Here is a 23,886-nt window from a genome sequence, read left to right on the forward strand (position 1 = left end):
TAAAAACGCAGGCGTGCCTGGGGAAACGGGGGAGTGGCTGGCCGAACGCAGGGCGTGTTTGTGACGTCAAAACAGGAACTAAACAGACTGAAGTGATCGCAAGGTAGGAGTAGGTCTGCAGCTACTCAGAAACTGCTTGAAAGAATTTTGCCGCCGTCCTGCGATCCTTCCGTTCGCACTTCTGCTAAGCTAAGATACACTACCAGAGGGCGGCGGCTTAGCGTTTGCACTGCTGCTAAAAGCAGCTAGCGAGCGATCAACTCGGAATAAGGGCCATTATTCCTGCACTGTGTTTGTGACTGAGTGTGCCATATAGCTACTATGTGTGCTCTCCTTTTCAAGTGTATCACACCCTTGCTATTACTATATTCTGAACCCTGTGAGGATGTGTACGTCAGAGCCACATTTATTTGAATATAAATATACATATATAGTGCTACACAGTCTATACATCTCAGTGTATTTTTTCTGCGTATTTTCAGTCACCCCATACTGATTAATTTCTCTGTTTGTGTCCTGCTTTTATTAGCACATAAATCAGGGGATTGCGGTATTACTATTGTTTGGCTATATTGTACTGTGTGCCCCACGGCTACATTCCTCATAATGTCTGCCACACAGGGAGGGAATTCCGTGGACGCTCCTGCATAAGGCAGTGCTGCTTCCATGGATATACCGAGAGGGGAACCTGCTGCTGGGGATGTGGGTACTGGGTCCCTTACATCTCCCACTCCACCTGTGGCCCCCGTGGCCAACCAAAAGCCACCATGGGCTGCCTTTTCTTGTATGTTAAATACTTTGGTAACACGTCTTACGCCCCCCTGTGGGACTGCCTGTGCCATTGCAGCCACAAATTATCCCTGTAACTAACCCGCCTTGGGCGGACACACTATGTAACCAGATACAGGTTTTGAATAAATCCTTGTTTAAACAGAAGTCTACATCTCAGCCCTCTGGGGCTAAGGGGTCCTCTAAGCGTGTGATTTCCTCCTCTCAATCCACTCATGTTTCAGATACTTCTTCTGATGAAGATGGGGCCTATACTGATCTGACTGAGTCTGACTCAGCGGACTCTAATGGGGAGCATGTACCTCAGGTTGATGTCCCTGAATTAGTGAAAGCTATCAAAATGGTTCTCCAGATTGATGATGAAGCTGATCCCACTACTGCATCAAAAAAGCCTGATAAATTCAAGCGTCAGAAGGTGGCAAAGGTAGTTTTTCCTCACTCTGACCTTTTAATTGACATACGTCAAGAGGTTTTTCCTATCCCTGCGGAGTTGACAAGTGGGAAACTCTACCGCCGGTCGACTCTCATGTAGCCCGAATTGTGGTTTCCTCTTCTCTGCCTGTCACCACTGTCACCTCCCTGAAGGAACCGACAGATAAGAGTGTGGAGGGATGCCTGAAGTATATTTATTCCGTAGCTGGGGCAATTCACAGGCCCACTATTGCGGCCTCCTGGGCTGCAAAAGCTATTGATGCGTGGGTCCAGGTAATGGAGGAAGAGCTACCTCAGGATATTTCTGACATTGCCAAACAGTGTCTGTCTCATATTACCACTGCCTCCCATTATATTGCAGAGGCGTGCTCTGAGGCAGGTATTCTGGCGTTCAAAGTGTCCACTAAGTCTATTTTGGCTCGCCGGATTCTATGGTTGTGGTCCTGGAAGGTGGACCTAGATTCTAAGACGACTCTGGAGGTGCTCCCTTTTAAGGGAGACATCCTTTTTAGTGAAGATATTAATAAGATCGTGACTGACTTAGCCTCTGTTAAGACTGTGTGCCTTCCTAATACTGCTCTTTCTGCTCCGAAAGCTAAAAGTACTACTTTGCGTTCCTTTCGGACCTCAGGTAAATCAAAGCGTCAGGGGTACTCGAGCAAGCCTCGTACTTCCAAGACCGGTAAGCCCAAATCTAAACAATCCTTGGCTGCCCGTCAGCTTGCTGCCAAACAGGAAAAGCCTGCAGCATGACGGGGCGGGCCTCCCCCTGGGAGACCCCAGGGTGGGAGGCCAACTCCTGCAGTTCACCCAGTTCTGGATAAGGACCACTTCAGATGCGTGGGTGCAGGTCTCTCACAGGAACGCAGTCTCTTTCAAGAGATGCCTCCCTCGCCAGTTCGGCGCAACGGTCATTCCATCGGACCCGTTGAAGGTGCAAGCTCTACACTTGGTTGTCCAATCCCTCCTGGAGACAGGAGTAGTGGTGCCGGTGCCTATCTCCCAAACAGGGAGCAGCTACTACTCAACCCTGTTTCCAGTACCGAAACCCAATGGGTCTTTCCGGCCTATTCTCAAACTCAAGTCACTGAACAAGTTTGTGAGAGTTTCCAAGTTCCGTATGGAAACACTGCGCTCCATTGTACTGGCCATAGAACCTGGGGACTACATGGTATCCCTGGATATACAGGATTCTTACCTGCATATACCTATTGCCATTTCGCATAAGCAATATCTGTGGTTTGCTATTGGCAACCTCCATTATCAATTCAGGGCTCTGTCATTAGGACTGACTACAGCCCCTCAGATTTTCACCAAGGTCATGGCCGTGATGACAGCTTATCTCCGTCAACAGGGAATCAGGAACCTGCCGTATCTAGACGACCTGCTAATCGTGGCAAGCTCCCAAGATGTCCTCCTGAGTCATCTCCAGCTGATGGTGCAATTCCTCACAGCCCATGGATGGCTGATCAATTGGAAAAAGTCCTCCCTGGTCCCTGCAAGGCGCATGGTGCACCTGGGGGCCCTGCTGGATATGCACAGCCAGAGGCTGTTTCTGTCTCCAGAGAAGGTCCTGAGGCTTCAGGACAGGATCAGATACTTCCTCTCTCGCCCAAAAGTGTCTATTCACTCGGCGATGCAAGTACTAGGCCTGATGGTGTCGACTTTCGACATGGTGGAGTATGCTCAATTCCATTCTCGTCCTCTCCAACGGTTAATCCTATCCAAGTGGGACGGTCTGCCTCAGCGGCTCAGGTCTCAAATGATGGTCCTGACTCTGGAGGTCCGCTTATCCCTGTCCTGGTGGCTCCAGGATCAACAGTTGAGCAGGGGCCGTCCCTTCTGGATTCCCCACTGCGTCCTCCTGACGACGGACGCCAGTCTGCGGGGATGGGGCGTGGTGTTTGAGTAACACACTCTCCAGACCAAGGAGGAGTCTCTCCTCCCCATTAACTTTCTGGAACTGCGGGCAGTGTTCAATGCCTTGACACTAGCCCTGCCTCTGTTAAGGAAAAGGCCTGTTCAAGTACAGTCGGACAACACCACCGTTGTGGCATACATAAATCGTCAAGGCGGCACTCGAAGCCGAAAAGCAATGATGGAAGTGTCCAGAATTCTTCATTGGGCGGAACGCCATCTGCCAGCAATATTGGCAGTGTTCATTCGGGGTGTCCTCAACTGGGAAGCAGATTTCCTCAGTTTTCAGGACGTACACGCCAGAGAGTGGAGCCTTCATCTGGAGGTGTTTCAACTCCTAGTGGACAAGTGGGGCTTACCAGACATAGACCTGATGGCGCCTCGACACAATCACAAAGTTCCGGTCTTTGGATCACGGACAAGGGATCCTCAAGCAGCATTTGTGGACGCACTGGCAATTCCATGGAACTTTCGACTGCCATACGTGTTCCTCCGGTGTCACTCCTGCCCAGGGTTCTTCAGAAGTTCAAGCAAGAAGGAGGAATGCTACTTCTAGTCCTTCCAGCGTGGCCCAGATGGCATTGGTTCTCATACCTGCAGGGTCTATCGATGAAACGCCCTCTACTACTTCCTCAATGCCTAGACCTCCTTGTTCAGGGCCCTTGTGTCTACTCAGACCTGGCCAGACTGGCGTTGATGGAGTGGCTCTTGAAGCATCACTCCTGAGGGCAAAAGGTTTCTCTGAGGCGGTCATCCAAACTATGTTGAAGGCCCGTAAACCGGCTTCGGCTCGGATTTACAACAGGATCTGGAACTCTTACTTCACCTGGTGTGCTGCTAAGAACTACGATGTTTACAAGTTCAGAACCCCATGGCTTCTGGCTTTTCTGCAACAAGGCCTGGACTTAGGCCTTCGTCTGGCCTCCCTCAAGGTTCATATTTCTGCCTTGTCGGTGTGGTTTCAGAGGAAACTTGCGTCTGTTCCTGACGTTCATACCTTCATGTCCCTCCTGTGGCTCCATGGGATCTGTCTGTTGTCCTTAATGCCCTGCAAGGGGCTCCCTTTGAGACTCTTGATTCCGTGGACCTGAAATGGCTAACTATTAAGGTCCTGTTCCTGTTGGCTATTGCCTCTGCTAGAAGAGTGTCGGACTTAGGCGCTTTGTCCTGTCGTCCGTCCTTCCTGATATTTAATTGTGACTGGGCAGTTCTCCGTACTCGCCCTGGTTATCTGCCTAAGGTGGTGTCATCTTTCCACCTTAACCAAGAGATTGTGGTTCCGACCTTTATCTCTCCTGGTTTGTCTTCCAAAGAAAGGTCTTTGGATGTGGTACGGGCTCTCTGTATTTATGTGGAGAGGACTGCCTCCATTCGGAGATCTGATTCCCTCTTTGTACTATTTGGTTTTCACAAACGTGGCTGGCCTGAAAACAAGCAAACTTTGGCCAGATGGATTAGAATGGTGATTGCACAAGCTTATGCGCAGGCTGGTCTATCAGCTCCTGCTGCTATCAAGGCCTATTCTACTCGTTCTGTTGGACCTTCTTGGGTGGCTCACCGTGGCGCGTCTGCAGAACTATTGTGCAAGGCGGCTATGTGGTCCTCTGTGAACACGTTAATCAGGTTCTATGCCTTTGATACTTCCACCTCCCAGGATGCCTCCTTTGGATTCCGGGTTCTTGTGCCCGCTACAGTGCATCCCCTCCCATGAGGAACTGCTTTAGGACATCCCCGATGTTATTCCCTGTTAAATACCAGTGTACTCCGCTGCAGAAAAGGAGATTTATGGTAGACTTACCATTGGTAAATCTCTTTCTGCGAGGTACACTAGATTCCACAAGGAATAACATCGGGGTGTAGAGTTGGATCTTGATCCGAGGCACCAACAGGCTAAAAACTTTGGCTGTTTGCATTTGCATGTTAGTGATCATATGACCTGTGTGATGTATTATAATTTTTTCACCAATATATCTTATAATAAAGTGATTATATAAAGTTCATGTTCAATGCTGCAATTTACCTTCATGTTTAATTTATCTGAATGCCTTTATCTGGATTTTAAACCCACTTATTTTGCTAATTATGTAATCCATTTATTTTGTTAATAACTTAAATATAACACTGTTGGATTTTGCAGCATTTAGTTCCTTCTGTCATTTTGTATTTTCTATACCATCAACATCAAGGGTACCCTGATGCTAATAAAAATACTTAATGAAATGCCTATAACATCCATAATTGGTTTCTCAGATTACCTAAAAGCATTTGACCTTTGTAAAGATTAGATAACCAAATGTATTTACATTAATGCAAATTGCTAAATTTATAACTTCACAGTAACTGTACTTGATTTAAAGATTACAATTTATGATAAAGTATTTGAAACTGTGAAGTCAGCTAACAGTTTGTAATGAGAAACATTAAGGCACATTTAGTGCAATATTATGTTTGATGGATTCAAAGTAAAACTGGCCTCTAGGTGTCCTTTAACACCCTCGAAAACGTGATGTATGTTCAGTGGCATACACAGAGGCCTATTTAACAAAACTGAAAAAAAACCTATTATGGGTAAATACATATCTTCTATCAGCGTTACGAATTTGCCTACACATCAAGAGTTTACCACTGACAATAAGATTCGCTGGCCTTCAACAACTTAGTTAGGTTCTTTTGTTACTGCCAAATCATGATGATGATGATGATGATGAGGATGATGATGTAAAAAAATAATTTAAAAAATGCTTTATTATTTGAGTACATTTTATACATACAGATGTGTCTTTACTAAAGCTGGGTACACACTATAAGATCTACTGTGCAATATATCGTTCCGACACGGATCAGAACGATATATCGTACACATCATATCATTTGTACCCCCTAATCCATCATTCCCAGCCGTCATTCATTGATTCATCCCATTGCATTCGCTGTGTGTCCATTGGGATGATTCCATGTGAAACTCAGTGTTGTTACATGCAGCATGTAAGGATATAATGTGCCATCATACAGGGGATCGTATAGTGTATACGGAGTTGAAATGTATCATTACATTGCATCACCGCAATGCTGGGTCTCACTGTCACATGGTGTGTACCAAGCTTAAGGGGGGTACTCACGGGAGAGATGTGTGCTGAGCGATCTTAACACAGACCGCTCAGCACACATCTCTCACCCCGCTCAGCACAGCGCGATGTGCTGAGCAAGGGGGAAAGCCGACGGGGGGCCGCTCACTTCACACAACGGTGAAGTGAGCGACCCGCTAGATTGAGCCTGCATGCAGGCTCAATCTAGCACCGGCGATAGCGATGCGCGGGACCGCGCATCGCTATCGCTGGAGGGCATACACACGGCAGATCCGTGCTTAAAATCTAAGCAATCTAGCAAGATTGCTTAGATTTTAAGCACGGATCTCTCCGTGTGTACCCCCCTTTAGTCTTTGCCAGAATCGCACAAAACACCCCTCTGTCTTGTGTCCCAGTATTGAATACAGATTTGAGCCATGTTATAGGATGCTCAAAATGTGCTAGTTCTCTAAAAACCAGATTATTTGTCTATATGGATGCAAGAAAATAAAACTTTCAATTACACAAAATTTGCACACATATTTGCATAAAAGTAGCATAAATTTGCCCCACAAAGTTGCACAAAATATGTGGAAAGGTAGCATCATCTTAGTGAAAAAGTAGCAAACAGCATAAAGGCTAATCAACATCTATCCATAATACTAATAATGCAGCTACACCTGGAAAAATGGTGTCATACATACAGTATAATACAGTGATCTATGACATACATCACAAAACAAAGTTGTACAGTATATAACATCATCATTTTCGACTTTTAGGGGTACATTTACTAAACAGTGATAAGAGTGGAGAAGTGAGCCAGTGGAGAAGTTTCCCCATCAACCAATCAGCAGCTCTGTATAATTTTATAGTATAGAAATTATAGATGTTACTTCAGTGCTGATTGGTTGCCATGGGCACTTCTCCACTGGCTCACTTCTCCACTCTTATCACTGCTTAGTAAATGTATCCCTTAGTATCTTCAGAGCCGGCCATAGGCATAGGCAAACTAGGCAATTGCCTAGTGCATTTGATATGCCTAGGGGCATCAGCAGCTTCTGCTGATTAAAATGATATGCGACATGCCTATATTCTGTGTGTAGCATGTCATATGCAGAAACAGTAGTCTCACACAGTATATAGAAACATAGAAACATAGAATTTGACGGCAGATAAGAACCACTTGGCCCATCTAGTCTGCCCCTTTTTTATTTTATCCTTTAGGCAATCTCAACCCTTTTTTAACCTTAATTCTTTGTAAGGATATTCATATGCCTGTCCCAAGCATGTTTAAATTGCCCTACAGTCTTAGCCTCTACCACCTCTGATGGGAGGCTATTCCACTTATCCACTACCCTTTCTGTGAAGTAATTTTTCCTTAAATTTCCCCTGCATGCTGCATATCATTTTAATCAGCAGAAGCTGATTGTGCATCCTAGCGACATAGCAATGCAAATAAGATGCATTTTCATTAAAACAAATGTGCCCGACTTTAGCATTGAGGCAAGATTTATGAGGACACATCTGTATTCAAGCAGAGGCAGAGGTCACAGTGTTAGTGTGAGTGTTGTGTGCATGTGAGTAGGTTGGTTGTGCTGTAGTGTTCGGATTATGTGTAAGCAGCATTATGTGTGTCATGTAAAAATGCATTAATAATGTGCAACATATGTGTAAGGGGCACTATGTGTGTCATTATGTGTATAAGGGCATTAATAATGTGCGGCATATGTGTAACAGGGTACTACTGTATGTGTGTCATTATGCGTGTAGGGGCACTAATAATGTGCAGCAAGTGTGTAGGGGGCACTATGTGTGTCATTATGTGTATAAGGGCATTAATAATGTGCGGCATATGTGTAAGGGACATTACATGTAAAAGGACATTAATAAAGGTTGTCATAATGTGTAAGGTGCATTATGTTTGTAAGGACATTAAAAATGTGTCTCATATGTGTAAGGGGCATTACTGTGTCGCATTATGTGTATAAGGTGCTCTACTATGTGGCGTTGCATATAGAAAGGGCACTACTGTGTCATCGAATGTGAATAAAGAGCAATAGGGTGTAGTGTAATGTGAATAAGGAGCAATTCAGTGTGATGTAATGTGAATAAGGGGCTCTACTGTGAGGAGTAACGTTTACAAGGTAAAGTGATACTACTGTGGGATGTAATATGAATTATGGACACTATCACATGATCAAATGTGAATAAAGTTGCAGTACTGAGTGGTGTAATTGGAATTGGGGTTACTATTGTGTGGCCATGCCCCTTGCCAGCAAAAACACACCCCTTTTTGGGCTGTGCGTCAAATGTGCGAACTGTTCCTATTTAAAATATAGGGGGTACAAACCCCAAAATAAGGACTGCTATGGATGAGGGGTGATGGTGCTGGGAAAGAGGTGCAAGGTCAGAGGCAGAACCAGCGGTGGTGCTAGGGGGCACCAGCCAAAATCTTGCCTAGGGCATCATATTGGCTAGGGCCGGCTCTGAGTATCTTAATTGTATTTATTTTTCACAATCTATATGGAGTTACAATGAAGTCGATTGTTGGGCTATAGATTACTTGATGTAACTGTTTAAAGCTTTTGGTGATCTGAATGTCTACATATCAGACTGCTTTGGCACACCATAAAAATTCAGAAGTGAGTTTGAATGTATTTAGAATACTGTATGTTGTTGAGGTGAGGGGCAAAGGCCTCCCATTTGGTGTTATTTATTTTGTATTCAGAAATTGTTCCACATATTTTCAGTCCTAGGAATAGGTTTCAGTGTGGTATTTGTCAACAATACAATATACATAGAGATATGTAATCCTGATTAGACTATCGTTAAGCCTTTGATGTCTGGTTCATTATAAATAGAGAGGTTAGGTGCGCCATACAAAGTGCATATTAATGGTGAGAGTGGGCAGTATTGTCTGATGCCATTACCCAAACAGAACTACTGTGTACATTGGATTGTAGAGCTTCAAATATGCATATGCAAATGCTGCTACAAACTCCTTCCCTTGTGTACATCTATGCGACCAAATGTGCATGGTACAGTACGAGACGCCCACTTTTAGCATCCAAAGATACAGTAATACCAACTGGTGCATCCTTATACATCACAATTGGTCACACCATCTAAGTTTTATCCAGCCCTATGCCAGGTGCAGTTTCTACATATGACTACGCTCTCCTAAGCCCTACAGTTTTGCGCCTGTATATGCAGTTGCTTTCATTGACATGTTTACATTCCTTCCATAACACACCCATTGACAAGTTTTGCATTCTAGCCACCTCTTAGTCATAGACCATCACTTTTCTACAACATTTCTGGTACTATGCTTCTCGATTGCAATAGAGCCATTGGGCCTGATTCAGGTTTGTAAGTAAAGCACAGTGGTGCGCGGATATAACATGTACAGATAGATTAGATTTGGGGCGGGTGTGTTCAAACTGAAATCTAATGTGCTGTTCAAAAAAAAAAAAAAAAAGGTGTTTTACATTTGTGGGCTACATGCAAAAGTAGACTGTATATACCCTGCATACAGAAAATATAACCCACCCAAATCTAAATCTCTCTGCACATGTTACATCTGCTCTCACCTGTAGTGCAACATGGTTTTGCCCAGTTGCTTACTTTTTTGCTTTACTTACAAATATGAATCAGGCCCTTTGTGTGTACACTTTGTGTAACACATGCGCTGTATAGGTTTTTAGGAATTTTGGTGTATGTACAGTTGCAAAAAATCACTCAACTATGTGAACATTGGCATTGCGTGCAGTTCTGAATCACGCTCACAGTATGCACAGATTCTACATTTCTTATCTACATGGAATGCCTCCAAGTTATCATGTTTAATTCCTTTTCAAATCAATTTGGCTTACCTATCATTGTACAAAAACAAAACGCTACTCTTTAAAGCTGTAAATGCAGAGGGAGTAAAGGACAGAATGACATATTAACAAAAATTTTAAATTCTCAACTGAAAACATATTGCAAGGTAAACATAGCATCAGGGGGTAGAAGCAACAAAGGAGAGTCACAAAAGTTCAAAGAAAGACAAAAAAAAGTATATTTTTTTTAAATCTATAAACCGATAAAATATAAAACAATGTTAGAAAAATGAATGAAAAAAAAAAAAAGAAAGAAAGCTGGCCACACAGCTAAAGATTATCTTCCCTTCCCAATCAGTCAACTAGTTGGTTGGAACAAAATATTTGGTAATGTATAGGAGCAAAAGAAAATTGGATATTTGCTCCCAAAATCTGAAAAATAGACGAATAATGTAATTCAGAAAATTTGGCTTACTCCATTTCATTTAACTAACATGTCCAAATAACCATTTTTGTCTGATTTCCAGTATTTGGGAGCAAACAGCTCATTGTCATTTGTTCCAATACATTACCAGATTTTCGATCCAACCAGGTAATTAGTTGGTTGGCTAGAAGAATAATCTTTAGATCTGTGGACAGCTTTATTCACGAACATGTGGCTTACACCTATTCTGAGAAGACAAACTGAATTTAGCTGGTTTCATCCGTAAACAACCCCCAATGTTAAGCACAGTTTGATAAACCGTTTGGATGTGTTGTGAGGCCAAATAGAAAATAATGAGGCATTTATAGCTCTCAGCAGACAAAAAAGGTTAACGAATGATAACAAGTGCATTTAAAGTAGAGATGAGCGGGTTCGGTTTTATTCGGATTTACTTGGATTTACCCGAATCTCGTTATTGGCTTACGGACGTCACGTGTTTTGGTTAGCCAATAAGAAAAATACAGAAAAAAAGAACTTGCGATAATTCTGGCGTTAAGAACCAAGTAAATCCAAACCCGCTCATCTCTAATTTAAAGCAAAAATTTGGCCTCCAAAAGATCAGGCACATAAAAATGTAGTAACACCTATTGACAGTCCCATACCCCGCATTTTACTGGCATTATATTATGTTCCATTAGACAGTGAGCCATTGAGAATAAATGACCATTATATTGAATGAAGCATTACAGATAGTTTTTAGTCCTAATTTAGGAGATCACCTTAGCTGTGAAACAGCAATGGCATAATAAAGTTACAGTAGCTCCAACTGAATGGAATATTAGCTAGGAAAAAATGGTCATTACAAACATACAAAATTGTACCTAAAATACATTTCTCTTTAGTCAAATTAGTCTAGGATTTCCAAAGGATACTTTACTAAGCACATTTTTCTGAAAACAGTGATAACCAGGAATTACTGTACGTGGCCTTTTCACAGGATAAAAATTATGTTCTTTTTAGAGCATTCATGACATTACACAGTAGTTATATTTTTAGGAGTTACTGTGTCCCCTTAAATAAGCACAAAGACATTGCACAGTCTACTATTGTCAGTTTATCTCAGGTATTATCTGGAGCATTTGACAGACGCACAGGGGAGATGATGTATCAGTTCCCTTGTACTCAAATGGCCACTGAACATCTCCCCCCGGTGTGAAATTACCATTTAATAATGCAAGACTTCTAGCTGTGGAGCACAGTGGAGATCTGCTTACCTTTGGTTCCATTGAGATGAAGTTGTGCGTTCCTTGGCTTGACAAGACCGACCTCTTGATCGTTTTACTGTGGTAAAAGTGGTAGTAATCCTGCAGTGCCCCAATCTGTGTGTGGGGGAAAACAGTGGGACTGTAAGTGATCTGATTAATAGATACCTGGAATGTTTCAAAAAAATTTTGTACAAAATAAATGTATAAATTATGCATTCTCCTGCTGTGCTATAATGTTACTTGAGCCCCAATGATCATCTTTCAAAAGAAGGACATGTGATATGAAATGGATGTGGGTGTCCTTCAGGCACTAACTGCATAACCAAAGATTATAATTGAGCTTCTTAGGCGGCCTGTGTCTACCTTTTTAATGTTTAATTTATATGCAGCGTTTTATATCAATGCACGTCCACACTGCCACATAACAAACTGCATTAAAAAAAAATATGCCAAATGAGTGGTGCTATTAAAAAGCATTTTGTCTAGTTTGCTAAAGGAAATGTACTGTAAAATGGGCGATGATAAGTTATTTGGATCGTTAAGTTAGAGAACCCATAAGAGTAACGAAATTAAAGAAATATGTTAATGATAAATATTTCCAACAGTATATAAAAACAGAATACATTATGAATAGAGCTAAGCTAGTGTACGGGCACAAAAGGACTTTTTTTCACAGACATTTTATATTGCAATGTAATTATTATATTTGAGAGAACATATTTAAACTAATATAGCATTCCATGAACAATAAAAAGCACACATCAAGCAAGGAGCTCTACAAGCATTGCATTACTCATTGTACAATGCGTACACAATGTATACACATTCCATAATTCCTTTTAAACGGCAACTGACTAAAAATGTGCTATTTGCTAATTTATACTATTTCTATATAATATTCTAAGTGTTATGCACAATGGTGATACAGTGATTTCTAATAGTAAAATTATTCATCTAAAACCGCCAGTAACAGTCAAAGGAAAAATTGATCTTTTGACTCAACCAATGCAAAAGCCTCCGTTGCTACAAGTACAAGGAAGATAAATACATATGTGCTACTTCTGTCATTCACATTTTAATTATAAGTAAATGCCTGGTATACTGTCCTGCACAATGACTAATTATGTACCTACAAACTTAAGGTGTGTACACAGATTGCGATACCGATGCGCGCTCCCGCGGGGTCGGTATCGCAAGAAAAAGTAGACTGTGCGGGGAAGTCAATCTTGACTATATTGTGTACAATCTAGTACAAAGTATGTCAAAATTGGCACTTAGTCAAATTCGTACACAGACAAAATCGCAAGTACAGATAGTCAAAATCGGGCATAGTCAATATCTCACCATGTGTATGCACCTTTAGTTTACTGTAAGTCATGGCTGGACAAAAACATGGAACCAGGTAGCTAGATTCTATTTACTAAATTACTTGGCCCATTTTGTACCGTTCATTTGCACTTTTTTTTTCCAAAAACTAAATGCAAATTAACCAATGCAAAACTTTAAAATAAAAGTTACACCAATAAGAGAGTCTTGAGTTCCCCCCTCACTGTTTTGTTTACAGTAGTACATAAGTGAGGAAGCGCTAGACGTACATAACAGTGCAGCATATCTACAAATACACAATGAAATATTTTTACAGGCCAATGCACAAATACATTCTTGGCAGCAGAGGGCATGATCACAGTCCATCTGAGTATCTAATGATACAATCATTGCGGTTTAAAAGTGGGAATCTGCAGTGTATCACTTGCGCATGTGAAACATTACCACTGAACAAGTCCTGCTATCTTATGGGGCCCATCCCAGTTTACCTTCCAATATACTGCTTGTTTGACCAGCATTCATGATTTATAACACCTGGCAGTAAGGCGATATCACTGCTGCCTTCATTTCAGGTCACAGATATTTCCTTAAACATAGTTTACAGCCGTCCAATTATTATGTACCTTTACTGACACAATCAATTTTATATGTATGCAAGAAAAACATAGACTGTTTATCTATGCATTTTATACGTTTATGAATGCTTTCAAACTGGATTTTGTTAAATATGTGTGTGACAAAAGGTGTTATCTCTTTCAAGACAAATATATAAGGAATAACTGCATTTAATTGTGGTAAAAATGCTCTTTCAGGCGTCTATTCATGAAGCAGTGAAAAGAGTGGAGAAATGAGCCAGTGGAGAAGTTGCCCATGGCAACCAATCAGTGTTGAGGTAACATTTAAAAAGTGCATTCTATAAAATTATACATAGCCGCTGATTGGTTGCCATGGGCAACTTCTCCACTTGCTCACTTCTCCACTCTTTTCACTGCTCCATGAATAGACTCCTCACTGAGATAAATGTAAATAAGCAAAGCATTCCAATCCCTTCGTAGGGCACCTTGTAAATCAAGAATGAGTATCTTGCAGGGCTGGCTCTACCGTTCATAAGCTGTAGGCAGCAGCCTAGGGGGTCGGAATCTAGGAGGCGTCCTGAGTCTGCCTATCACAAAATGAAAAATGTCTCTGAGAGAGGCATCCTGTTGAAGTTAAAGCAGGCTGTGGCTGTTGAACGTCTAAAACGCCACCTTTCAAACTTTCACCAAAATGTATTGTGCAAATGTTTATACATTTGACATTTAACGCATTCCAAAGGTTTTTAATGATTCCGGAAGTGTTTTGCGATATTAAAAGTTTAGATTTTTATCACAAACTAACAATTAAAACCTGAAATAGCCCTTGTTACATCTGACCATACTTATTTTCTGTGGAAAAAAAGATATTGTGCAGCATTATCACAAAATGTATGTTGATACATCGGCCCCTAAGTGACATCACAGAGTTACTTGCAGTACATTTACATAAGGGTCACGGCTATACTTGCCTACTTTCCCAGAATGGTCGGGAGGCTTCTGAAAATCGGGTCCCTTAAATGAATAGCCAAGTCTCCCGATTACTGCAGCCTCCCCAGACCTGGCCGCCGACCTTTGCGAGGTATATGGGCGGCCCGGGGAGCCAATGCCAGTATTCTCAGCATTATATAACAGAGGTCTTGACTACGATGATGACGGCCCCGTGTGGCTCCATTTACACAGCCCCGCCCCCTGTGAGGCAACATGAGCCCATTCCGCCCCCCTTCTGTGCCGACCTAGCTGCTCTCCCCGGAGAGAGCAGCTAGAAAGTCGGCAACTATGGTCAGGGCCTTCCCGTACTAATGGGCCCCCTCCTCTGTTAAAATGCCTCGTTTAGCTTACACAGTCAAAAATACATGCTACTTATGGGAGGCAATCGATTTGCTGGCTGTCGGTATCTCTGCGGTCAGGATACTGAAGCTGGAATCCCGACCGTCGACAATGCCGACAGCCTGAATACCAGCTCACAGGGGCTATTTCAACTCAAGGGTGTCGACGATACTCAAAGAGTGGGAACATATCCTGTGGCAAGCGCAGCAAGCCACCCACAAAGCACGCAGCATGGCGAACGCAGCGAGCCTGCAAGGGGACTCATAGCGTTCGCACCACTGCCGGCATTCTGGTGGGCGGGATGCTGCTGTCGGGATATTGACAGCCGGCATCCTGTCCGCCGGGAATACCTATGTATTCCCTAGTTATACATGCTAGTTATATTGGTGAAATATACACTGACAAATATAAGGAGTTAAAACAAACCCTGCTGTGTTCTGAAACATGAGGTGCAACATGCCAAGATATGGGTCACTGTATGGGAAAACAATGTTACCCGTCGCAAAAGTTAAACAGCTGAAAACACATTAATGGCATAAACACCAAACCACAGAACAGACTGTACTGCAGCACAGATAGTGAATGAGCCACTTATCTGCTGTCACCTTCATGTTTTCTTTCTTCCAATAGGATGAGAGGAATGTATGACGGCAATGTGAGAATTGCAGTAATAATCTGCTTGTTTTCTACTGTCTGATTTAATAAAAATCACAAAAATAAATAACACTGGCACATATTTGTCATCTTTATCGCAAGTCTGAAATGTCACCATTTTATTGCAGTTCCCGAGAAGAGTTATATGAAAAAGCACACACTGCCACATATGCAGGACACTTGATTGATGTCTATTTAAGCACACTGAAATGCTTTTAGGTTTAAATATAAAAGAATGTTGTTTTTTTCTGTTACTTTAAATACCTAACAAAGGAAGAATAAGGTTCAGACTGTCTTTGTTTTATCTAGATGGAGAAAACAAAATACTACCTGCAATTTATTTTAATGGTATAAAAGGAGTCTAGAGGACAGTGTGTTTGTTATGCCTTCTCTTACTGTGTGTGCCGTAATGGGATATTGCAGACCTGCTAATCTTTTAGTAATGACTCCTGACAATACACAAGTTGCCATGCAAAAATGGTCATAGTGCATGCTATAGGGAAAATATATCACCGTGGGGAGAGCTAAAGTGGAAAGAGATAGAGTACCAAGCAATCGGTTCCTAACTGTCATTTTTCAAACACAGCCTGTAAAATAACAAAAAGGAGCTGATTGCTTATTGGTTGGGTACTTTATCAATCTTAACTTTATCACTCTCCAAGTATTGATATATCTCCCCATATGTCATATAAGGTTTTATATTAATTACAAGCAAACATTAACTTGCCAGTACAAAAGTGCATGATGAAGCACCCGGGAAGATGACGTTGTTTTGTCCCAAAACATTTGCCTTTTTATGATGTATAGCTGTACATCTGGCAGAATTCATAAAAAAGCTCATGTGATCTATTTTTCCAGAAATGAAATTGTTGGCGTGTATACTTGCTCATTACTTATATTGGACAATACAAATGTTTGAGGAGACCTTCGATTGACAAGCGGACTGCCCTTCCACAAAGCAGACTAAAGCAAGGTTCATACTGCACAAATGTAGTGACAGGGGATCATATAACTGTGCTGCTCTATAGCATTTTAATACTGATGTCTTTATAGCATCTAACAGTTATTGCCAGAGTTTCCCAAACTCCACCAATACAGTCACATTGACTGAGGTACCAATTACGTCACCTGTGCTCAAGCATGGATATCCTTAACACTTGGACTGTAATGTTGCTTTATGCAAGGTTATGCAAGTGACTTTATTAGGTGACAAAGAAAGTCACTTTTCCAAGCCCATTGAGGTCCAAAATGTAATAGCCCATGACTGGCAGGCTCTAGCTTGATTCTGGCGAGATAGCTGCAAAGTGGCAATTTATTTTTTTGCCTTTTAAAGAACTGACACTTTCGGCGGCATTCAAAGGCTATATCACGCCCAATCTCCTTTCTAAAGTGATCCCCGTTATCGCGCATATCGCGCCCATAGTAATCAGGTTTAGCTGCGTAAAGGGTTGGGTGCCCTCACTACCCCGGGGGTAGAAAACTGAAATGATTATACCATGCCTGTCAGCAGAAATAGAACGGGTGTCGAAAGGGGTGAAAAGAATTGAATACCGCCCTTTAAATCTAGCTGCTAAATCACCAACATCTGGTAGCTGCCTGCAACTCGCACCCTAATACATCTACCCCTAGGTATTCGTACTGAAGTCGCAAGTACTGAGTGTCTCAATGCACCTTCTGCTCGGTTCCGGTATAAAAGATAGATAGTGTCTAGTTAGAGTAGATGGACACCATATGTTAGACAAAGGCGCTCCATTGTATCCAATGGTGGGAGCTTTGCGGTCTACGGTAGACCGCGAGGTTAAGTGGGGCCAAAGCAGATCGCAAAGTTCCCACCATTGGATACAATGGAGCGCCTATGCGCTACATTGTATCTACAGTGCACAGCCTGACTGACAGCTCAGGCATGCACAGCCAATCAGGAGAGTGTCATGACGTGGCGCTCCCTGATTGGCTGAAGGGACCCTCTATGACAGCAGTCACGGGGGGTCTCGCCAGTCGGGGAAAGGGGATCCATGTGTAAACATGGATCCCCTTTCAGTGCGTGGTCCGAGTAATCCATTTTTTTATTTTGACAAGTCCCTGGATTACAAAGATAAAGAAGAGGACCGATCTACACAGGATTTTTTGTGAGTATAATTTTATTTACAGGTACCCCGTGGATTCTGCTGGAGAAGAGGACCGACTCTTCGTGTCAACATATGTAAGTATGTATGAATGTAAGTGTGCATGTATGTAATAAAGTTGTACTATTAAGGTGTGTGTGTTTTGTTTTTATTTGGGTATTTTTTTGTAGCAGAACTACAGGTACCAGTGGGCCCATTTCCCCCCCGCATGCTGGTACTTGTGGTTCTCCAAGTACCTGCTTGCGGGGGAGGCTTGCTGGGACTTGTAGTATTGCTACAAAAAACAATAATATTCTTTTTTTTTACACTATGGTTATCAGCCCCCATCTGTCGCCCTTGGATGGGGGGGACAGCCTCGGGCTTCACCCCTGGCCCTTGGGTGGCTGGAGGGGGGGACCCCTTGATTTAAGGGGTCCCCACTCCTCCAGGGTATCCCGGCCAGAGGTGACTAGTTGGTGATTTAATGCCAGGGCCACAGGGACCAATATAAAATGGTCCCCCGGCTGTGGCATTATCCCTCTGACTAGTGGAGGCCGGTGCTGGTGTTAAAAATACAGGGGACCCCTACGTCTTTTGTCCCCCGTATTTTTTGCACCAGGACCAGGCGCAGAGCCCGGTGCTGGTTGTTAAAATATAGGGGAACCCCTGTCAATTTTTTCCCTGTATTTTTACAACCAGGACCGGCTCAAAGAGCCCGAGGCTGGTTATGCTTAAGAGGGGAGACCCCACGCAATTTTTTTGCGGGATTTTTAACACTTTCCATACTTCTTTTAAGGTACACAATGAAGCCCTGCACGGATCACACTGATCCGGACGGAATTCATTGTGTTAAGTCCGGCAGTGTTTTACTAATCACTCCCGTAAAACACTGCCAGACATTATGAATGACATCGACATCGGAAAACACGACAATACAGAATACGACAGCATAGTAAATGAGGTAAATAGTAAAAAAAACAAAAAGTTGCAAATTATAACTCCCGATGTCATTCGTGTTTAATCTTTAACCAAATTCCGACAATTACGAATCTTAGTAAATATACACCAGTCTATTTATCAACTGGATACCCTTCTGCTCAGCTCGTACACAAGGCAAGTAATATTCAATTGAAAAAAATACTAGTATTTAATAATTGTGCAAAAGTGATAGTTCTAAAAGAACATTTTTTTCTATCATTTTGGTAAATATCAAGAGACTTTTTAAAGTTATTTTAAACTAAATGTTTTTATCTTCATACCTGTTCACTTCATGGAAATATGTTTGCACGAGATCATTAGGATAACTGCTGAATGCCGATTGAGGCAAAATTCTACTACTATCTGATAGGGAACCTAAAGAATTTAGATGGCCAGGGGCGGGTTTCAGTGTACTTGTGGAAATACTTTAACCCTCTATTAATGACCACATTTGCTTTTTTTCAATTTCAGATAATATAACTAACTATGTGTCATTCTAACAGAACTTTCAGAATTTTATTTTCACCTAATACTTAAACGAAAAGCATTTTAAGAATAATATCGAATTGACATCGTTTCCCAAATGATTCTCCTCAATGCAAACATTTTTTTCTCTTACATTTTAGGAAACACAAATGACTTGCTAGTTCAGTTAGCAAATTGCTGGCATTGAGAAGCAGCTGGAGACTTGTTCTAAGTTCCATGTGCTGCTTGAGTAAGCTCACCTCTGTTCATGAAAATGTACAATGTTATACAAACGTTCTATTGTGCCGGTCATATTCTGATGCAGTTCATGGCCATTTCCTCATTATCAGTTCTATTTTCTCAGATGACGAGGGAATGCAGCAAACATACATCATTTCTAAAAACTAGACAAAACAGCGATTTCAAGGCTGTCGTGTAAATGCATACCAGGCCAAGCTTGGGAAAAACTGGCACCGAGATGTGGACTGGCAGAGAACCTGCAGATGCTATACATATAGCAGACCAGAGAACCTTGTTGGTAATAATACAGCGGCAGGGCATATTATAGGAAGGTAGGTAATATAGCTCAAAATTGCTATAATGAATCATAATCAAATCCGTACATTATGCCTCAGGGGACAAGCGGTCATTTCAGATTGTAAACAGATTTGCATTCTTCCAACGCAGCTTGTTTCCTAATGAGTTCCAACTTAAAAACAGTAATTAGGTCTATATGGTCATTTACACCTATTATTAACCCTATAGTTTGGCCTAAAATCACTTTTAGCTAATTTTAAACATAATTGGTTTAATGGTTAAAGTACCCCAAATAGATAATACCATTTGCAGAGAAAAAAGTCAAGTATTTGACCGGGTGTGGTATTATATGTCGACTGTCAGAATGTTGCCATGTACGTTATGTCAACATACAGAAATGTTGGGAGTCGACATTGTGCATATCGACAGTCAAAATGTCAACATAGCATTTATCGCTATTTTATAATAACCCTAATACAAATCGTGTTCCAGTAACATTACCAATGTTTCCTTATACCCAAAGAAGTGTGCAGGAAAAATAGTGATGTTATACTGTAGGTACTGTATGTGGTGAATATAGTCCAGATTCACAGCTAATTAAATTGCCCCCTTAAAAGTCATGTCATGGCATTTCCCTCTTCCGTGATCTGATTTTGACGTGATTTCTTCTCATAATTTCCTTCAGAAACAAAAAAATTTCACATTGGTGGAGCTTGTAATATTAAGGAGTGTATTCAGTGGCAGCTCCATAAGTGGGGAATTCAATTTGTCAAGCTCCCAAAATACTTGTGGTACTTGATGGCGGTTTTTCCCAGACTCCGCTCTGGGAAAAAAATCTATGTTGCAAAGAGGGGTCTGTCCAAATTCCTCCACAACTGCCTGGCTCCTTCCATCGGAGATCACGCATGCATGGTAGCAGTGCCGAAGATAGACTCAACACTGCTAAGTTTCACCGGGGACAGCTAATGTTCAGCCCCTGATAATTGTTATAATGAATAGGCCCCTTGATATGTTTACATGCTGTACCACGAGCCAGCTAAATCTGTGACCTGGGATATTTAATATCTGTGACCTATAACGTTTTCCAAGACAACTTACACATTTTTCAACAACATTAAGTTTGCCCAGTGTAAACCTTGCCTACATCATCATGCACAAAATATTGGGGCTAAATCAGACCTGATCGTAGCCGTGCAAAATCTTGCACGGCTACGATCAGCCACCCTGACATGCGGGGGGACGCCCAGCACAGGGCTAGTCCGCCCTGCATGTCTGGCCCTCCCCCCGCCGCACAGGTGCGATAGCATCACACGGCAGCGATGCCATTGCACCCAGTGAGTAATTCCCTACCTGAGCAGCATTGCTTTTCACCGCGTCCCGGGTCGCAGTGACTGCATGTGATGTCACGGTCGCCGCGGCATGCCCCCCACACGGTCCGGGCAACCGCACCCCCAAAACGGCGGCCAAACGCTGCCGGCCCACCCCCTCCTGCCCAGCAAATGCCTCTGCCTGTCAATCAGGCAGAGGCGATCGCTGGGCTGAGATGCCGATCGCATCTCTGGCTTGCACATGCGCACTGCGGCGCATGCGCAGTTTAGACCTGATCGCCCGCTGACGCACAGCATTGATCAGGTCTAAATTAGCCCTGTTGTTACTTGCATTTTATACTTCATCTAACACACTTTGCAAACATATTATAAAGAATACATAATACAACAACAAAATAGACTGTACTGTCAGCTGCTTGGCAGATATTACATATTTTGTGTGTAGAATAAAACAATACACTGCTTGATACAAGAGCTTGTTTCATGTTTACAGTATACCCTAGTAAACTGGCTGAAAAGCAGTATGTTTATTTCATCATATAATAAGGTCAAAAGCACAGAGTACATGACTTCAAGCGTTATGTTTAAAACCATTGAAAAATATTTACACTGTTCTATTAACCTAAATGTACAATACTTTGGACTTCTTCAGCATGAGGCAATAAGAGAGGATGATAATGTAAATGTGCAATATTGCCCATGGTTCAAATATATGAACTTACAAACATGTCCAACTGTGCTGGTTTCTCCAACAGGAGAGATAGGGTGTACACTGTACTGTAAACATGAAGCAAGCAGTGTATTGTTTTATTCTTTGTTGTTGTGTTGTTATTTCATGTACTTTTTTTGTAGCTTTTAAGTGCAGCTTTGTGATCTAAGATAACAGGTTACAGATCTGGAAGGTCCTGGTGACTTCAGCAATATGAATTCATCCTAACACCACATATTTTTTTTTAGACCTCAAAACAGTAGCTGAAGTGGGAATTTTGTAGTGGGGGGTGTGAAAAATGTAAACTTTGCACTTACAGGAAAAAATACACACACAGGCACCCACTGGAAAAAACACACACATAGGCACTGATAGGGAAAAATACACACACACATGCGCCTGCAGGAAAAAACACACACACCATAGGTCCCTGCAGGAAAATAAAACACATAGGCTTTGCATGGAAAACACACAAACACACACACACACACACACACACACACACACACACACACACATACACACACACGCCCCACAAGGAAAATCCACAAACATAGGCACAGATAGGGAAAAAACACACATAAATTTGTACGCACAGGAAAAAAAATGTATATATAGACACATAGGCTCCACAGGAAACATAGGCTTTTCATTAAAAAAAAAAAGCAAAAAAACACACACATAAAGGCACTGATAGGAAAAAAAAACACACATAAGCTCTCACAAGAACAAAAAAACACACATAGACGCCCACAGGAAAAAAAATACACATTGGCACCCACAGGAACAAAAACACACACATAGGAACAGTCAAGCTAGCCATAACCCTAAAGATTTATTGTCCAATCTGGACGGTTTGAACGAAAATCTGGTAATGTTTGGGAGCAAATGACAATTGACCTTTTGCTTCAAAAATACCGGAAAATTGTCAAAAACGGTCAGACAAGTTGGTTAAATCAAATGGATTTTACCTATTTGTCTGATTGATAATTTTTGTAAGTTTTCTGGCATTTCGGAGCAAATGGTCAAATGTCATCTGCTCCCATAGATTACCAGATTATCGTTCCAACCATCCTGATTGTACAATAAATCTTTAGATGTATTGCCAGTCTTGGGAAAAAAAACACACACATAGGCTTCCGCAGAAAAAAAAATAGATGCGTAGACCCCACAGGAAAAAAACACACACACAGGTTCTTACAGGAAAAATAAACACACATATCGGCACCAATAGGAAAAACACACACACCCACAGGTACCTACAGCAAAGAAAAAAATGAAAAAAAACAAACAAACCCTTAGGACCCCACAGGAACAAAAACACACAAATAGGCACCAACAGAAAAAAAATACACACATATGTAACGATAGGAAAAAACACACACACTGCTCCAACCTAAGTTCACAATATGCCACTCGGCAGTGGGTGAAGGGGAGAGGCAGAGGGTGGCAAGCAGTGGGTGACTGGGAGAGTATGACATGGATGCCCTATGTAGAGTCCACCATTATCTGAATAGGTTAGGCAGCCCTGGAGCAGGGAGATGGCTGGGTGGGGGAAGGGCAGCAAGATAGCCATCTACCATATTTTTCCTCCTGTGAAGCCCAGGGAGGACCATTGGCAGGGGCAGGTAGAAGCCAGTTGTGATGCTATCATTACATAGTGATGAGTAAGCGGCAATATGGTGGCCGTGACCTGGTCCTGGTGTTATCCCTCCCTGGCTCCCCACTCACCATCATGGGCAGGTCTGCCGGTTATCTGGGTTGTCCCCAGTGACAATGGGGATGATGAGTCAGTGGAGGCCAGGCGGGTGTGAAGAGGCGACAGAGGCCGCTGCACTGGAGGCCAGTCAGGCATGAGGAGGTGGTAGAGACTGATACAGTGGTGATCAGTGCTGTTCAAGTCTCGGGTCATACCTGCTGCCTAGAGTGGGTCCGGTCCGTGGAGGTCTCAGCTTCATGTTGGGTGCATCAGGCGACTCCACATGGACTTGGGACCAAGTCCCACTCAGATAGTGCCTGGAAGATGGTACCGAGCGGGCCCCGTGACAAATGGGACAGTGCAAATCAAAGTGCCAGTATGCCCTACCACCGCATACCGACCACTGCCTGGAGAACTGAGATATAGGGGCCCCCGGTGACTCAGGGGCAGATTTATTAAGCCTGGTAAAGT

General features: G+C 42.4%; 1 protein-coding gene across 3 annotated transcripts in view; it reads right to left on the bottom strand.

The window, feature by feature from the left end:
• LOC134895591 (proprotein convertase subtilisin/kexin type 5-like) overlaps nt 1-23,886 on the bottom strand; it is a 568,642-nt gene that overhangs the window by 450,580 nt on the left and 94,176 nt on the right. For all 3 annotated transcript variants that reach the window (XM_063913851.1, XM_063913850.1, XM_063913849.1), the window contains exon 2: nt 11,726-11,830. In XM_063913851.1, coding sequence (XP_063769921.1) covers nt 11,726-11,737 — 12 coding nt within the window. In that variant the 5' untranslated portion in view covers nt 11,738-11,830. The remainder of the gene's footprint in view (nt 1-11,725; nt 11,831-23,886) is intronic.

Source organism: Pseudophryne corroboree, chromosome 1 (genome assembly GCF_028390025.1).
Source record: "Pseudophryne corroboree isolate aPseCor3 chromosome 1, aPseCor3.hap2, whole genome shotgun sequence".
NCBI lineage: Eukaryota > Metazoa > Chordata > Amphibia > Anura > Myobatrachidae > Pseudophryne > Pseudophryne corroboree.